The sequence below is a fragment of the Hyaena hyaena genome, unplaced genomic scaffold (genome assembly GCF_003009895.1).
Source record: "Hyaena hyaena isolate Hyena2069 unplaced genomic scaffold, ASM300989v1 scaffold_493, whole genome shotgun sequence".
NCBI lineage: Eukaryota > Metazoa > Chordata > Mammalia > Carnivora > Hyaenidae > Hyaena > Hyaena hyaena.
Window position 1 is genome coordinate 203,469 of NW_024081125.1, and position 18,666 is coordinate 222,134.

Sequence of the window (18,666 nt, forward strand, 5' to 3'; positions counted from 1 at the left end):
GCTGACTTTCCTGTCCTGTGAACATGGGAACAAGGTGTTGGTCACCACGGAATGGGAGAAGCTGGCGGCCTGGTCTAGAGAGAGGGGTGGTGGGGGGAAGGGTTAGGTAGGCTCCCTGAGAGAGGGAGACAGAGAACTCCTGGGTTCCCCACGCTTCCAGGTCCTACACCAGAAATTGGAGTGCTGTGCCGCTCTGTCAGACTGGCATTGTCCTCTGCTGTGGCCGCGTCTCACATCTCTGAAGCCCCTGCGCACAGCGCTTTATGACTTGGTAAAATATACACCTTCATTCTAAAGAGTTGCTAGGGAAAACCTGGGGCTGGGGGTAGGGGTGAGGGGGTCACTGATCGCCCCCCCCATCTTCCTTAAAAATATGTCCGGAATCTGAATTCGCCTACTAGATCAGTGGGGAACTACATTAAACCAATAATGCATGGAGTATTCTACCGTAGGGAGTGCTTATATGCTTGGGCTAAACTCTTTGTTGAGTGGTGAAATAGCGCATGTGCTCATGGTACATAGTAAGCGCTTGGCAAAAGTTGGCTGCTCCTCATTCTGTTAGTGGTGACTTTTCTGCAAGATTCTTCTTCGTCAGCTTCCTGCTCAGATCTATCATCTGCCCTTTTCTGCCACACCCGGGAGGCTGACCCTGCTGCATTGTACTGCCAGGCTTGCCTGTCCGCTGATTTCTTCTTGGGTTTCGCAGTGGGCAGGCATGCTGGGCAGGAGGAGAGAGGGGTTAGGGGTGCTCATCTCTGTTCCTCCCTGCTTCAGCTCCACGCCTCTGGAGCAGCTGCATCCTTCTACCATCTTGGATGCTTCCAGACAGTGGCTTCTCCACGGCCCCTGATCTCACCATTTCTTCCCTTTACAGCATCAGCTCTGGTCAGGTGAGAGCTCCCTGGTTTTGCTAACTTCTGGGGACCTCACCAGAGACCCTCCTGTTTTCCCCTCCAACTTTCTATGCAGTCTCTTCATAAAAGTCTCATCCTTTGAACCAATACTCTGAGGAATACTCTATTTAATCCTCACAACAAACGCCTGCAAAATTTTGAGTCCTGGGAAGGTAAAGTGGCTAATTCAAGGTCTATAGCTAGCCAGTGACTGAACCAGCATTCAAGTTCCAGTCTGCTGCCCCCAAAAGGCTTGATTTTATCCTTCACTGCCTCCCTATTTCTGAACGAGACGACTCTCTGCAATAAGCCCCAGATCCTGTGGCACCGCTCTGTTTGCTCCCTGTACCCTACCCCATACCCCAGCCCACAGCCATGCAGAGAGAACTATTCCTCAGGTACTACCTGGAAGCCATGGGGGCCAGGAATGAGGCTCAGGGAAGGTAATTTTTACTTACATGTCAGGTACTAGGAGTCTGATGCATCCACAGCACCCTCAAAGCTGGCCTCCGTGGGCAGTTGTCCTCTGCCGAGGAGAAGAGAGGGTAGTCAGCATCAGTAGCCAATCCTGGTGGTCATGGAGGCAGAAACATACAGGAAGGTCAGGGTGTACCCTCCTTAGGCATATGTCCCAGCCCTTAGCCCATGGCACCTGTGTCTTTGGGGTGCATAATGTGCAGCACTCACTGGCCCATGGGGAACTAGAGGGACAGGAGATGCTGAACTGACTTGGCCATGGAAGGTTGCTTTGCTACATTGTCAGAGAAGCTAAGGAGGAAGGACAGATGGCACATTCTGTAGGGGAAAGTGTTTTTCCATCTTTTCATCCATTTACATCCATTTATGCATGCATCTATCCATGCATCCATACATCCATCCATGCATCAATGTGTCCATTCATGCGTTCACTCATGCATCTGTGCATCCATCCATGCATTGATGTGTCCATCCATGCATCGATGTGTCCATCCATGCATTCATGCATCCATCCATCCACTTCTGAAGCACTATGCTTAACCCTGGGTGTGCACTGAGGCGGGATTCAGAGTGATCTTATTTCTGCCTTCAAGAGGATTGTCTCACTTGAGACCATGGATGCCTATTGTCTCCATACTCAAATACCTCAGGGATGGGTATCAGGATGTATGCATCTCTGGGCTGGGGAAGCCTTGAACTGGCTGACAGAACACTGAGTTGACAAAGGTTATGTTAAACTAACAGAGTTAAACTAGAGTTGACTAAGAGTAAGCTTCTCCACCAGACAGAGTAGAGGCCTGAGTACTCAGTGGAAGCTTCTAGAAGAAGGTATACCTGAGCTGGACCCTAAAGGATGGACAGAATCTGGGCAACCACACCAGAGGAAGAGGAGATGCTGACAAAGCAGACCAGGAATACTGTGATCACACTGTATTCCTCCAATTTGTTCATGTGCCTTTGCTGCCTTTTGCACTTCTCCAGAGCATGAGCAGTATTTTCTTTTCCAAGTAGAAGCCCAAGGACCAATAGATCAATATAGGTATACTATTGATAATGGTAGCAACACATGCAGGGATAGCTGCCATTCTTATTTATTTTTTTTATCATCTTCTAGGTGGTAGAATGGGTGCTAAAATGACCCTATGAGAAGGAATTAGTTTTTTTTTTCTTTTGCAGATGAACCCAGGAAAGATTGCGTAACTTCTTCAAAAGCCAGCTGTTTGTTGAGATTGAGGTAGGCTTGGCATGCCAATGTATGTGAAACCCTGGTCTGCATTCTACTGTAATAGGTAGCTTCCTGAGAACAGGCACATTCTGAGGTGGCTGCAGTGGTATGAGGAGAACTGGAAAGGTGATTTGAAGGCTTAATTAGAGGTGGAAAAGAAAGCTCTTCATATGGTATTGGTTTGAAGCTGGTATTTGGTATCTATTAACACACACACATACACACAGAGTTAGTCTTGGTTTAGTAATTTCTTCTAGAGTATCTTCTAGAGTATCTCGAGTATCTTTGGACATATTTTCTTGTGATTAAATGGCCAATGGTTTTTATCTGATACATAAATTTTAAGTCATTGGTAAGTGCTGCCAAAAAGACTGAATTGAGAAGGCATTAGATGCTCCATCATTCTGTATGAGAGTGCCTTAATCCATTAACCAGGACTGTCTTGGGCATGGGCAGAGGAAGCCAAGTTACTTAAAATAATGGAGTTGCCAAAATCTAGGACCCTGGTGAGGGTGTTGGACGTTTGGTCTGGGAGAAAGGGTGCTGAAGGAGACAACAACTCAAAATTTAAGAATCCAGACAGTAAAATATCCCAAATAATTACCACATGAAAGTCTTAAAAGATGTAAAACAAAATCATCTCTGGCTTAGAAAGGAATCAGACTCAGAAAACAGAAATGGAGAAGGCATTTTAGAGATCACCTAGGATAAGAAAGTAAATGGCTTACATCCAAGCTGCCATCTTGGATCTATTATAGTGATTCCCAGAATCTTATCTTTTTTTTTATTTTATTTTTTTATTTTTTTATTTCTAGGAGAGACAGAGAGACAGCGTGAGCAGAGGAGGATCAGAGAGAGAGGGAGTCACAGACTCTGAAACAGGCTCCAGGCTCTGAGCTGGCAGTCAGCACAGAGCCCGACGCGGGGCTCGAACCCACGAACCACGAGATCATGACCTAAGCGAAAGTCGGACGCTTAACCGACTAACCGACTAAGCCACCCAGGCGCCCCCACAGAATCTTATCTTGAGAAAGATTCTAAGGCTCTGTCTGAATGAAGAAGAAAATAGGGCCACTGTTGATTGGTGAAGTCTGTGTGGATGTGAGAGCAAAAGTTGTGCATGGATATGTGTTTGTCATTTTTTAGTCTAGGACAACGCCTTCATTTTGTAGACAAGGAAATAGAAGTCGGGGAGGTAATGGGGACTTATCAGGGGTTACATAGTCTGGAGCAAAATGAGGATTAGAATCCCTTCTCTTGCTTCATGAGCAAGCATTCTTTCTATTCCACTATGCACTCTGTCAGGACAATAAACCAGTCAATTCTCACACTGTTTAATATGGAAAAACAGCTGATATCAGCCGAGTATTGATTTTGACATTCATGGTCTTGCTGACCTTTACCTGCAGCCATTTGTTTATTGTACAAACAAGCCTTTGAGCCTGTTTGTTAGCCCTCATGAGGCTTATCTCAATCTTATCTCTGAAGTTTTGCCCCCATTTCTTGAGCACTTACTATGTGCTTAAAACTTTCCATGTAATCCCTTATTTAATCCTCACTGCAACCTGTGTCTTTGTGAATGAGAAAATGGAATTTAAGTGGCTTATCCAAGATTATGTAAGCTTGTGAGTGCTTAGTGCCAGGAACAGAGCCAAGCTCCAACAACTCTTTTGCCTGGTTGCCATGCCTGGTTGGTTGGGTTTCTGTAGTTGGTTTGTTTGTTTGGTTTTTAAACAGCCCTGTCATGTGTCTTTATTTGTAAGATACCGTTGTGTGTCAAATGTTAACAGTGGCAAAACTCTTTGAGTATAGCCCATTATTGGGCATTAGCTGTTCTTTAGATGCCAGTGGGCAACAACTTCCCTTCATCATCCCCTCCTTCGAAGGTAAACATTAGCTCAGTCAGTTCCCAGCAACCCAAACCCTACATTTGTGTCTACTTGAGTAGTTTAAGATGAAGATTGGGTCTCTGCTAGCCTTCAGGGTGCCTCCCTCAGCACAGATTAGAAAAGACACCTGCATTAGTCTGCTAGGGCTGTCAAGCCTAAGTACCATAAACTGGCTTCCTTAAATGACTGAGATGTATTGTCTCAGAGTTCTGGAGCTCCAGAGGTCTGAAGTTAAGATGTTGGTGATGTTGGTTCCTTCCGAAGGCTATGAGGGAAGGATCTGTTCCAGGCTTTTCTCCTTGGCTTGTAGACTGACCATCTTCTTGCTCACATGGCATTCTTGCTGTAGCTTCATATTCCTTCCCTTTATGCTCATGTCTCAGGGACCAAATTTCCCTTGTGTATAAAGATACCCATCATCTTGGATTAGGGTCCACTCTAATGACCTCATTTTAAGTTGATGACCTCTATGAAGACCCTGTCTTCAAATGAGGTCACATTCTGGGATACTGAGAGTTAGACCTTTAACATAGGAAAGTTTGATAGGGGGACATAATTCAACCCATAACAGCATTGCTCTGGCCCCTGCATAATGTGATGAGGAATGACATTCCACTTTCCCCTGCCTCAACATTTTATTATGACAGTTTCAAGATACAGAGTCAAGTAGAAAGATTTTTACAGTGGACACTTTAAATCTACTACCTAGATTCAACCATTAATATTTTACTATACTTGTTTGATCACATACTCACTGAAGTAATAGCATCTTTATGTAAATTAAAAGGAACACCTGCTATACCAGATGGATGCCACCACATGCCAGGGTGTACCACTTGGCAAGTGTAGCATGGCCTGGATTTCGAGCCCCATACTCCCTCTGTCAGGCATCCATGGGCAGTGCACAGCCTGTCCCCTTGTCCCTTTTGACCCCGAAGACAATCCTCCAAAGAAGCAGTAGAGCAATAGAATATCTACAAAGCCCTTGCTTCTTTATCAAGGAAGTTTGTAATGAAGTTATTCACTGCCTTTACATGGAACTTATACATAGCACAAGGTATAGCCCTGGACTGGTGTGTGGCTGGCATTTATAGTACAGATGGATGGATCAATGAATGATTTACTTAGTATAAAATGGTTGAGTGGAAGAATGATTCATTGACTGAATCTACTTCTTTATGAATTTAGTTTATATAAACAATAACTAGGAGTCAAAAAAGTGTCCAGATGCCAAGCCAGGGTGTACCCACTAGGAAGTGGCTTTTATGTCACAATTATTGAAATGCCTCAAGATGACAATTATCCTGAAGCCCTTTGGTTGACGATTTGTGTTGCTTCTACTGGGTTTCTGCTCACATTTAGTCCTTTACCAGGGACTGCTTTGTCCGGTGGGAGGAATGTTCCCCAGTGTGTAACTATAGGGGATTAGAGCTGCATATTTGTGGGAGACTCATCAGGATCACAATCTAAGGCCAGGAGAGAATCATGGAAGACCTAGCCAACAAGAAGAGCAAAACAATATTTGTCAGGGCAATGACTTTGCAGATAGCTGACATTCCTCCAGGCTGGAGATAGAGTTAATATTAACAGGCCCAGGGTGACGTGGGCTTGTGCAATCCTGAGCCTGGCCACCTCCTCCCCACCTGACACTCCTGTTTGTTCACTCTGCCTCTTGACCCTCAGCTGCCTTTCAGTTAATGCCCAAGCTGGAGGTTGGGAGTCTGGGTCTCTGGGCAGCAGCAGATGGTGCTGTCACTCTGAACCAAGAATGCCCAGTGCCACTCTGCTGCAACAGCATGCTGTCAGGGGATGGCACTGCATCTCCAGGGGACAGGAGCACTTGTGTTTAAGTCACTGTCTTTGAGCAGAAGGGCATGTGAGCCCAGAAGGGGCAACAGGTATATGTGACAGGAGAGTGACAGGAGAGTAAGCTCTCAGGCTTCCGTACACCCATCTTGCCTTGCCAACCGATTCTCCTGGCCACCGCCCAAGCGAGCTGAATGCAGGTGTGCCTGTGCCACAGCCTCACGTAAGAGCCACCTCACCCACAGCAACATGCAGCAAAGTGTATCCCATGGAAACCTAGAGAGGATTTGTAAAAAGATAAAAAGGGGGCTTTGTGGTCCAATACATTTGAGAATCACTGCATCTTCTCTTCCCCACTTGGATGGTGATACTTGAAAGACGCTGGGAAATCATACTCGGTCTAGAGTTTTACAAACCCCTCTCACCAAGGACCCTTTTCTCCCATAACACAAACTGACATGGGAAACGTCTTGGGGGGGAATGTCCTCCTTCATGACAGGTCCCCTGTTTTTTTGCCCAAGCTAGAACTGCCTTCTGGAATTTCTACCTGCCCACCCATATTCCTAATCTCCTGGTATCTCCTTCCACTTGATTCTTAAACTAATATTTAATACTTTTTAAATATAGAAAACCATAAAGAAGAGAATGAACGGTTCATGATTCTATCACTCCCATCTTCATATGATTCTGTCAAAGTGTAAATCACTTCGTGCCTCTGATGGATACCCTCCTGGGGCTCCAGGTCATTTAAAGCAAAAGCTGGTCCTTGCAAGTGTACAGTGTATGAGTCCCCTGCACCCCTAGAACGGGAACTGCAGTTAGCATCTCTGGCCTCTTCTGCTTCTCTGTCTCTCATACTCTCCCCTTCTTTAGGCACACTGCTTCCTTGCTTCCCTTGACCATGCCAGACATTCCTGCCCCAGGGCCTTTGCATCACCTTATTCCCTATACCTGGCTGCTCTTCTTCCAGATACCTACATGGCTTACCTTCCCATCAGCCTTGGGTTTCTCAGTGAGGCCTTCCCTGACCACTCTGTCTGAGCATATCTCACACCCCATCTTCGCTTCCCATCTTCGCTTCCCATCTTGGGTCCCTGCCTTATTTTTTGCTGTAAGACTCATCACTTTCTCCTATTCTATGTATGGTATTGACTTATCAGGATTATTGCCTGTATCCCCCATGGAGCTCCTATGTGCAGTGATTTTGTTCGTTTTGTTCACAGCTGTGCTTAGTAGGTGCTTACTAAATAAATGAAAGAGTGTGTTCACAGAAGAAATCACATTTTGTACATGGTTCTGTATTTTGCTTTTTACCATATTTTGTTTAGAGATCTTTCCCTATCAGCCTGTATAGAATTAGCCTGTGTACAATCAGCCTTACGATTTTGAAAGCCCGCATGACATTCTATTATAGAGACCTATCTAATTTTGTGTAACTGATTCCCCTATCGAAGGACATTTAGGGATTTTTTGCTCTTCAATGCTGCAATTAGAAAGAACTTTTTCCTTACATTTGTTGTTTGTAAATAAGTTCATGGGGTAAATTCCTAGTGGTGAAATTCCTGAATCAAAAAGTAGGGTATTTTTTCTACTTTTAACTTTAATAGATGTCACAAAACTACCTTTCGGTGAGATTGCACCCATTTCCACCCCCACCCCCCATGTATTATATGAGAAGATCTGTTTCTTCACATGGGAATCAGCAATGAGTATTGTCAGCCTTGCACATTTATGCCAATCTGATAGGTGCACTCTGGTATATGTTTTTAAAATTAGGAGTGGGGTTGAGAAATCTTATATTCCTATTGGCCATTTGTATTTATTTGTTTAATTTTTAAAAATCTATAAGAGGATTAGGAGGAACTTAATGGAGGACTGTGGGGGAGAAGAAGAGGAAATGCGGGGGGAGAGGGAGAGAGGCAAACTATGAGAGACTCTTGAATGCTGAGAACAAACTGAGGACTGATGGGGGTGGGGGAGGGGAAGGGGGGTGATGGGCATGGAGGAGGGCACTTGTGGAGATGAGCACTGGGTGTTATATGGAAACCAACTTGACAATAAACTATTTATTAAAAAAATCTATTTTGAGAGCAAGCGAGCAGGGAAGGGGCAGAGAGAGGGAGACAGAGAATCCCAAGGAGGCTCTGCACCGGCCAACATGGGGCTCGATCTCACAAACTATGAGATCATGACCTGAGTGGAAGCCAAGAGTCAACACTTAACCAACTGAGCCACTGAGCACCCCTGTATTTAATTTTCTGTACTCTGCCTGTTTAAATCCTTTGCCCATTATTCTCCTGGATTACTTACTGTCTCCTTATAGATTTGAGAGAGTTCTTTAAAATTAAAATGTCTCTTTGTCATATCAGCTACAAAATTTCCCAGCTTGTCCTTATGCTTTGTTTATGGCATTTTACACCATGGCATTTGAACATGTATTTTTTTAATAAAACAATTTGATGTAAAGTTATCATTAAAGCCATAGAATTAGGAGTAATAGCTTAATATGTCAGGAATTTCGCTGGCGTATTTGGAAAATATTGGTCATACAGTTATCATTACTCCTAAATTTAAAGCTAATTTGTATTATGTTGTCTCTCATTGTGGTAAAACACATGCAAAATTTACCATCTTTCCGCACGTCAGTGTACAGTTCAGCGGTACTAAGATGCTCACGCTGTTCTGCAATCAGCACCACCTTCCATCCCCAGAGCCGTTTCCACCTTGTGAAACTGAAACCCTGTCCCTGGTAAACACCGCCTTCCCATCTCCTCCTCCCCTCACCCCTGGCAACCCGCTTTCTGTCTCTGTGTTTTCCATACTCAAGGTACCTCACAGAATTGCAGTCTTAACAGCATTTATTCTTCCATGACTGGCTTATTTCACTTCCTCAACTATGTGAAATAGAAGAGGCCAAAGCAGCCTTCCTGGGCTTGTTCCTGACCTTGGCAGAAAACCTTCAGTCTTTCCCCACTGAGTCCGATGTTGGCTGCTGGCTTTTCATACATGGCCTTGATGCTGTTGAGGTGGTTTCTATCCCTTGTTTCTTGGAGCGTTTTTATCATGGAAGGGTGTGAAATTTTGTCAGTTATTTTCTCTGCATCAACAGAGACAGCCCTGCGGTTTTTTCTCTTCATTCTGCGGATGCCATGTATTGTATTGATTGATTTCCATATGTTACCCATGTTTGCATTCCAGGAATACATCCCACTTGGTCGGGGGTGTGTGATGTTCCTACTGTACTGCTGAATTCTCCTTGCTAGTGTTCAGTGGGGTTTCACATCCATATTCATCAGAGAAGTTGGTCTGTGGTTTTCTTTTCTTGTAATGTCTTTGTTCTGGCTTTGGTATCAGAGTAATGCTGGCCTCATAAAATGAGTTAGGAAGTGGTCCCTCCTCTTCACTTTTATAGAAGAGTTTGAGGAAGTCTTCTGTGAAATCTTTTTTTTTTTTCAATACAGTGATAATTCTATCCATTCTTTAGTCAGATGTTCTTTAACCTCCATGCATTTGGAGGCTTTCCAAATTTTTTCTTGTGGTTGATTTTTCAAGTTTTATAGCGCTGGGATCTGAGGATATGCATGGCATGATCTTAATCCTTTTATACTTATTGAGACTTGTTTTGTGACCAGTATCTATTTTGGAGAATTTGATAGAACTATCTATCAAAATAGACCAGTGATCTATTTTGGAGAATGTTCCATGTGTACTCTAGAAGAATGTGTATTCTGCTGCTTTTGGATGAAAACTTCTGAGTATATCTGTCAAGTCTCTCTGGTCCAGTGTATCATTCAGGGCCATCGTTTATTTATTGATTTTCTGCCTGGATGATCTGTCCATCGACAATTCTATCCATTACTCAGTGTTCATCGTGGTAAATGTAGTCACCATGTGTCATATAGCATTATTGATGAAGTCTTTTTGGGTGATGGGGGAGTTCGTAGGGTCTGTAGCCGATAGCCAAGAAAGGATTCTTGACATCTTTGGTGCAAAAAAGGTGATTTTGTTAAAGCACGGGGACAGGACCCTTGGGCAGGAAGAGTTGCCCAGGGACCCTGAGGAGAGACTGGTTATATACTTGGGAGTTGGGGGAGGTAAAGTCAAGGGTAAGTTTTCAATGAGATTTTCAAATGCCGAAGAATCACAGGATACTGGAGGCCTAGCTATCGTCAAGCTAAGGTTGTTTTCCCTCTAGCAAAGCATTAGTATTAAGACAGTAGGGCTTCCTGGAGAAATGTTACACTCTATATTTGCCTCAAGTATTTGTCCCTGGGCTGCAGGTTATGAGGAAATTTACCCGCCATTTCCTTCTTGCTTTTGTTTCCCATGTCTTGATGGAGGGGTGATGTTGGGGCTCCAGAAAACTGAGTCCACAGGCTTCTGGAGATTAAGCTATTGATGAGACTGCCATTTTCTTGTAATTTACTAAGATATTTGTAAACAATGGAGACTCAGGTCCTGCAAGACTTCTGATCTTTATCAGGTAGCCATTTGTTTGTCCCCTTTCCTTTGTTTTTGGGCAGCCGGGAGTGCTCGAGGGGTGTTTATGGCCTGTCTGCTTGCCTTATGCTGCCACATCAATTATTACTGTATTACTGACTATATTCCCTATGCAGTACTTTTCATCTCCTCAACTTCTCTATTTTATTTTATTTATTTATTTTTTTAAATATTTTTATTTATTTCTAGGACAGAGAGAGAGACAGCGCGAGCAGGGGAGGGTCAGAGAGAGAGGGAGACACAGACTCTGAAATTGGCTCCAGGCTCTGAGCTGGCAGTCAGCACAGAGCCCGACGCGGGGCTCGAACCCACGAACCGCGAGATCATGACCTAAGCAAAAGTCGGACGCTTAACCGACTAAGCCACCCAGGCGCCCCATCAACTTCTCTATTTTATAACTGGAACTTTGTACCTTTTAATCCCCTTCATCTTTTTCATCCATCCCTTTCTTCCCCTCCCCTCTGGCAACAACTAGTTTATTTTCTGTGTTTAAGGGTCTGTTTGTTTTTGTTTGTTTGTTTATTTGTTTGGTTTTTAGGTTCCACATATAAGTGAAATCATATATATTAGTCTTTCTCTGGATGACTCATTTCATTTAGCACAATAACCTCCAGGTCGGTCTATGTTGTCGCAAATGGTACAATCTCATTCTTTTTATGGCCGAGTATATATATATATATATATATATATATATATATATATACACACATAAATATGCATATACATCTTCTGTCTTATATGTATATATACCACATCTTCTTTATCTATTCAGCTATTGATTTGGGTTGCTTCCATATTTCGGCTGTTGTAAATAATGCTGCACCAAACACAGGAGTGTATATATCTTCTCCAATTAGGGTTTTCATTTTCTTTGGGTAAATATCCAATAGTAGAATTACTGGATCATATGATAATTCTATTTTTAATTTTTTGAGGAATCTCCATACTGTCTTTCCACAGTAGCTGCACCAATTTATATTCTCTCCAACAGTGCATGAGGGTTCCCTTTCCTCCACATTCTCACCAATACTTGTTATTTCTTGTCTTTCTGATACTAGCTATTCTGACAGGCGTGAGGTGATCTCTCATTGTGGTTTGATTTGCATTTTCCTGATGATGAGTGATGTTGAGCATGTTTTCATGTGTCTGTTGGCCATCTGGGTGTCTTTTTTGAAAAAATGTCTGCTCAGGTCCACTGCCCGTTTTAAAACTTAATACATTGTTGTTGTTGTTTTTGGTGTTGAGTTGTGTAAGTTTTTTATATGTTTTGGATATTAACCCCTTATTGGATATATCATGTGCAAATATCTTCTCCCATTCAGTAGGCTGCCTTTTTGTTTTGCTGATGGTTTCCTTTGCTCTGCCAAAGCTTTTTATTTTGATGTGGTCCCAATAGTTTATTTTTGCTTTTGTTTTTCTTGCCTGAGGAGAACTATGTTGTAAGAACATAGGGTGATGTCTAAGAACCTACTGCCTATGTTTTCTTTTAGGAGTTTTATGGTTTCAGGTCTCATATTAGGCCTTTAATATATTTTATTTTTGTGTATGGTGTAAGAAAGTGGTCCAGTTTGTGTGAATTCTTCTTGAAATGTTTGATAGAATTCAGAAGGCACTCCCATGTGGTCCTGGGCTTTTTTTCTATTGGGAGTTAACTACAGAGTCAATCACCTTACTAGTAATACATCAGCTATAACTAATACCATGTGTCAGTCTCCTATTTCTTCACGATTCATTCTTGGTAGGTTGTATATTTTTAGGAATTTATCTACTGTATCTAGATTATCCAATTTGTTGGCATTCAGGTTTTTCATAGTATTAATTACTATAATCCTTTTTATTTGTTGAAAAGAATGCCCCCTCTTTCATTTCTGATTTTAATTATTTTATTCTTCTCTTTTTTTCCTAGCTAGTCTAGCCGAAGATTTGTCAATTTTTTAAATCTTTTTGAAGAACGAAGTCTTGATTTTGTTGATTTTCACTATTTTCTTTTTTGTTTCTCTATTTTGTTTATCTCTCCTCCAGTCTTTATTATTTTCCTCCTATGCTGGCTTTGGGTTAGTTTGTTTCTTTTTTTTTTTTCTAGTTGCTTAAAGTACGAAGTTAGGTTGTTTGTTCCTTTTTTTCTAGTTCCTTAAAGTATGAAGTTAGGTTGTTTGTTCATTTGTGTTTTCTAGTTCCTTAAAGTATGAAGTTAGGTTGTTTGTTCCTTTTTTTCTAGTTCCTTAAAGTATGAAGTTAGATTGTTCCTTTTTTTTCTAGTTCCTTAAAGTATGAAGTTAGGTTGTTGATCTGAGATTTTTTTTCTTCATCACGTAAATGCTTACAGCTACAAATTTCCCTCTTCATACTGCTTTCACTGCATCTCACAGTCTTGGCCTGTTGTGTTTCTATTTTCACTTGTGTTAAGATAGTTCTTAATTGCTCTTGTGACACCTCCTTTAACCCATTTGTTGCTTAAGAATTGTTAATTTCGATACATTTCTGGATTTTCCAGTTTTTCTTCTGCTGCTGATTTTTAGTTTTGTTCCATTGTAGTTAGAAAAGACACTTTGTCTGATTCCAATCTTTAAAACTGTGTGAAAGCTTGTTTTGTGGCCTAGCATATGGTCTGGAGAATGTTCCCGATGCACTGGAGAAACATGTGTATCCTGCTGCGGTGGGGGAGTGTTCTGTGGATGTCTGTTAGTCCAGTAGGTCTACAGTGTGGTTCAAGTCCTTCTCCTTTTATCGATCTCTGTGGTTTCCTATCAGTTATTGAATGTGGAGTATTGATTCTCTAGTTACTGTGTTGCTATCTCTCCCTTCAGTTCTGTGAATGTTTCCTTCACATACTCAGGAACACCGATGTTGGCTGCATAAATATTTAGAACTGCTGTAACTTACTGGCAAAGCGAATGACATTGCTTGTTGCCATATGGTTTACATTTTGTAAAATCAAGTAAGTCAAGCCTTACTTTTAAAACTCCTGAGTTTTTGTCTTGTTTAGAAGAGGCCTTACCCACTTCAGTATCAAGGGATGCATGACCCAGTGCTTTCTTTAAGGACATTGATGTTTTTAAAAGTTTTTTATTTATTTATTGAAAAAAATTTTTTTTAAATCTTTATTTATTTCTGAGAGTGAGACAGAGAGAGACAGTGTGAACAGGGGAGAGAGGTAGACACAGAATCCAAAGCAGGCTCCAGGCTCTAAGCTGTCAGCACAGAGCCCGACACGGGGCTCAGACCCACAAAATGTGAGATCATGACCTGAGCCAAAGTTGGACACTTAACGAACTGAGCCACCCAGGTACCCCAGGACATTGATGTTTTTTATGTTTTACTGTGTGATCTAACCAGAGGTCCAAACACCTAGATTGAAGGTGGATTTGTACCTTGAACACTCTGATGAATTTTGATCCCTCACATGAGTGCAGACCCCTTAGCTTCCTCCCTGTTGAGTGATCTGCCTGGCTTGGCCTTGCCTCTTTCTCTCTTTGTCACTCTTCTACTGAAATCTAGACCATTAATTAGGTGTCCTGTCCCACTTCTAGAGAGGCCCATCTCCTGTCATTTCTGGCTTTCCATCTCTGTTATTAAATTGTGGGTCTCAAGGGCATCTGGGTGGCTCAGTTGGTTAAGCATCCGACTCTTGATTTTGGCTCAGGTCATGATCTCATGGTCATGAGATGGAGCCCCATGTCGGGTTCCATGCTGAGTATGGAGTCTTCTTGGGATTCTCTCTCTCTCTCCCTCTCTGTCTCCGTCTGTCCCTCTTTCCTGTTCATGCTTTCTATCTCTCTCAAATAAAAATGAAATAATAAATTATGGGTTTCAACCAACATTTAATCTTGCCTAGCATAGTGCCTGGACAGTGTGCATACCCAGTGCATATGAATTAAGTGGATATACAAACACTTTCTAAGACTGGATTCTACACATGTAAACAGAAGCCCCAAGACAAGAAGATTAGGGATGGGCTCATCACACTCACTCTTGGGCCAGGTCCACCATTCTTTTATGTCATCTAGAGAGGGGGCCTGGCCTGAAAGAGGGGCTGAACCCAGAGAGGCAGTTATTTTTGCATGGGGTTCACCATCTTTCCTATGAAGAGAGGAATGTTGGTGTTCTTATCCTCAATGATGACTAAGAAGGGCCTGTTGAACTTGATGGACAGGTGCTTAGAACAGGTGCTCTCTTCTGAAGGAGTGACTCCAGAATATTCTGTCATGTTCTCACCAATGCTCAGCACAGCCTTATAAATTTTGGCCTGGAGAGGAGAGACACAGGGGCCTATTTGAGACAGAGATAGGCTATACCTTCCCCCACCCAGAGTTGGGAACATGGCCCATGTGATGGGTTGAGGGCTGTCTTGGGGACTCAAGAAAGGGATTTTAACCACAGGCTCATTAAGGATCTGGGTCTTTCTAGCATTTCCTTGAAATGAAAACTAAAACAATGAAAGATAGGCAGTATTGCTGGCTGGGTGTCTACCATTTGAGCATTTTACTGAAGGCCCACAAAACTCACAACTGAATTATCAAGGTATAGTGGAAAAGATACGAATTTCCATCGTGAGGATCTGGGTTCAATCCCATTTTTCCCGCTGACACCTCAGGGAAATGTCTGCTCTTCTTTAAACCTTGGTTTCCTAACTGGGACAATCAGAGCTATGCAATATGATCTCCCGGGGCCACAGAGGTACTTCACGTTAAGAGTTTCACTCAGCTTAGGTGCTCATTAAATGTGTGTGTGTGTATGTGTGTGTGTGAAAGGTGTGCATGTGTGTGTGTGGATGGAGACTAATAAGTGAAAGGTCTTTATCTGGTAATTATGGGCCCCATCAACTGCTCGTACTTACTTACCAACCATCTCGAAAACAGGACTCCTTGATTCTTTTCTCCCCAGGGCCTGGCCCCTTCTCTGGGCCTAATGTCATACTCAGGCCTCAGCTTCTCCCATCACCTAGAAGGTCTGTGACCTCATGCCCTGAAGGCAACACATAGGCCTTCACCGCCTTCTCCTGACCTCACTGGTGAGCCTTCACTTCTCCTTCTCAGCCTCTCTGGGGAGTGGCCCCCAACCCCAGCAGGTAGACTCTCTTGCACTTCATCTTCCGTGGCTACTGCCTTGTTTCTAGTATCAGGTGTAAGCTCCCTGGGGTCCAGGACTCTGATGGGGACCTTCACTGTATCTGTTCAACACCCGGCACTGGGTTCCCAGCCAGCCGTTGGGCAGAGGTTGTGTCTTTAGTCACCTTTCACTTTCTTGAATAAATGGCATCTTTAGGCAAAATCACTCGTTAACTCAGACTCAGCGATTAGCCAATAGCTCCCAGTGTCCCAGAGGCAGGGGACAAAAGTCCTCTGAAATCCCTGAGCCCAAGGCACTTCTCTCAGAGCCTCAGGTAGGCCATCTGCAAATGGGGTCTAAAAGGACATCGCCGGGTTACTGAAGGGCTTTGTGGGGCTAAACTGAGGCTAGAGGAGGTTCCAGAATTTGTGAATCGCAGAGGCAAAGTGGAGCCAGCTGGGGTGCACAGAGCAAGCATTTTCACCCGGATTTTATTTTCGGGGATGGCCCGAAGATGATTAATGACTATTATTAGGTGTATTTAGAAGCTTCCCAAGTTGTACTCGGCACCTCCCTGTCCGAGTCTCCCTGTCCCCTGTGAACAGGAGGCTCTTATCATTCAGGAAATCACTCTCGCCCCCACCCCCAGCCTTTCCCTGGACCACCTTGCGGAATGCAGATGACTGGGCAGCTCCTTTCTGCTACGCCGAGAGTGACACTGTCCAGACAAGCCCTGGGGACCCTTGTGCCTCAATTTCCAACTGGACAGGGATGAAGACTGAGGCAGGAGATGGGCCAGGCTGCTGGAAGTCCCCCAGCAGAGCTGAGATCTAAGACCTGCCAGCTCTGGCCCTGGGCCCTCCATCACCCTCTTGTCTCCAGAGCGAGGAGCCCGCAGGGGGCTCTTACCTCCCTGCCCCAGGACATTTCCACTGCCTTGGAGTGCTCTCTGGGGCCCGCAGGCCCCCTCATGTTGCCATCCCTCAGGGAAGAGGCCAGGCTGAGGTTCAACTTCAGTTGAGCACCTGCCGTGTGAGCACACAGTCCCATGTTCTCGGTAACTTGTTCAATCCTCACAGAAACCCGCCGACAAGGGTATGATTATGTGCCCGTTACAGAGAGGAAACTAGAACCTCAAAGAGGTACAGTGACTTGCTTAGAGTCAAACAGCTAATAATCAACAGAGGAAGGATTTGCACCCTGGTGTTTCTGACTCCAGAGTTGTCCCTCCCTCCGCTGCACTGGAGATGATGGAAGTGTGTTCCAAGAACCCCCATTCCCTTCATCCACTCTGTTAAACCTGCCTATTTTACCTCCTTCCCTGCTGGGGATTGAAATGTACAGTGAGACATTAAAGGCTCTGATAAGTCCTGCAGAGAAGATGATGATTTGACTGTCCCACCCATTAATGGCTCCCTGACCTTAGTTGATGGTGGAAATTGAATAACACAGGCAGAGACGCACTGACCTAGTCGCCCCGCCCTGCCATGGAATGTTTAAGAACTGCATGTTTCAGAATATTTTCGGGTGCGTGTTCGTGGGAGTCAGCTCAGGTGGCGGTCACAGCCTTACCTTTAAAGAAAATGTAATTCACCAGAGCAAAAACTGTGTCTTTGTCAAGGTCTTGGACCAAATCCACAATTTTCCCCTGGGTTCCCTTCTCCACGTAATTGTTGATCTGTCTCTTGGCCTCTTCGTTGTGTCCGAAGTTGATGGAGAAGGCTTCCGAGTGGTACAGGTTCTTGATGTCCTGCAGAAACTTGTCCAGAAGCTTCACGCTCTCGTTGATGAAGAGCCCGCTGCCGGTGGTCAGCTGCAGCTGGCTGTCTGGCTGGTTGAGGGTGCGGAGGAGCTGCTGGAAGCCCTGGTGAACCTCGCTCTCCGCTCTCTCGGTGAGGTTGAAGCCGAGGCCCTCCAGGATCTGGTCATGCGTGTTACCCTTGGCCCCCAGAGACAGCATCGCAAAGGCCGTAGCGATGCTTACAGGGGAGAAGAAGATGTTGGTGGTGTTGGATTCGTGGGCGACCTGGCGGTACATGCCGAAGGCGAAGTCAGCCAGGTTCGGGGCGATCTTGTGGCAGGCGGGCACCTCGTGGTGGGCATGGTCGTGCTCGGGTGCGTGTGTGTCCTGGGCTGCGTCTCCATCAGCCAGGGAGCGGGGGGCCAGGCAGCACAGGCCCACCAGCAGGAGGGCGCCCCACGCAGTGGACGATGGCATCGTCCTGCAGGCAGAGAAGGGGCCCCACGCCCACGTCAGGCCACACGGCGAGTCCCTGGCCACCCACTGACACCACGTAAAGCATGCCCAGTGCCCAGTGCCGAGCACGTTCCTACGTCCTCATCATGGAGAACAGAACAGCGGCAGAGACTGACAGTGCTCCCCACACCCCAGCCCATGTAAGCCCCGTGCGGCCTCAACTCCTGGGCCTCTTGTGATGACCTGTGACCCAGGGCATCTGACATTTGTCTATTTACAGATGAGGAGACGAAGGCCAGAGAGGCCAAGTCCCCTGCCCCAGGCCACAGAGCAGAGCACGGAATCACAGAGCCGGGCAGTCTGGCTCTGGAGTCCATGCTCTTGACAGCAGCGCTGACATCTACGATGGCTCCGTGTGCAAGTGCCATGGCCCCTGTTTTACATCAGAGGAAACCGAGGCACAGCAAGCATAATGTACGTGTGTGCACTTACCCAGGAAGCAGGTCGGATCAAGTGCAGGGATGCCTCGATTGGGAATAGTCCCCAGTTGGTCTCCATTGACATGTGGCTGCTGCCCAGAGAGGGTAAGATCTTGCCCAAGGACACACAGCCAGAAACCCCTCCTGCCTG

The 18,666-nt window shown here is 44.7% G+C and overlaps 1 protein-coding gene across 1 annotated transcript in view; it reads right to left on the minus strand.

Moving 5' to 3' along the window:
• Positions 1-18,296, minus strand: part of LOC120246904 (alpha-1-antiproteinase 2-like) — a 28,054-nt gene extending 9,758 nt beyond the window's left edge. The window contains exon 1 of the mRNA XM_039254552.1: positions 17,412-18,296. Coding sequence (XP_039110483.1) covers positions 17,412-18,057 — 646 coding nt within the window. The 5' untranslated portion in view covers positions 18,058-18,296. The remainder of the gene's footprint in view (positions 1-17,411) is intronic.
• Between the last annotated feature and the right edge of the window lie 370 nt (positions 18,297-18,666).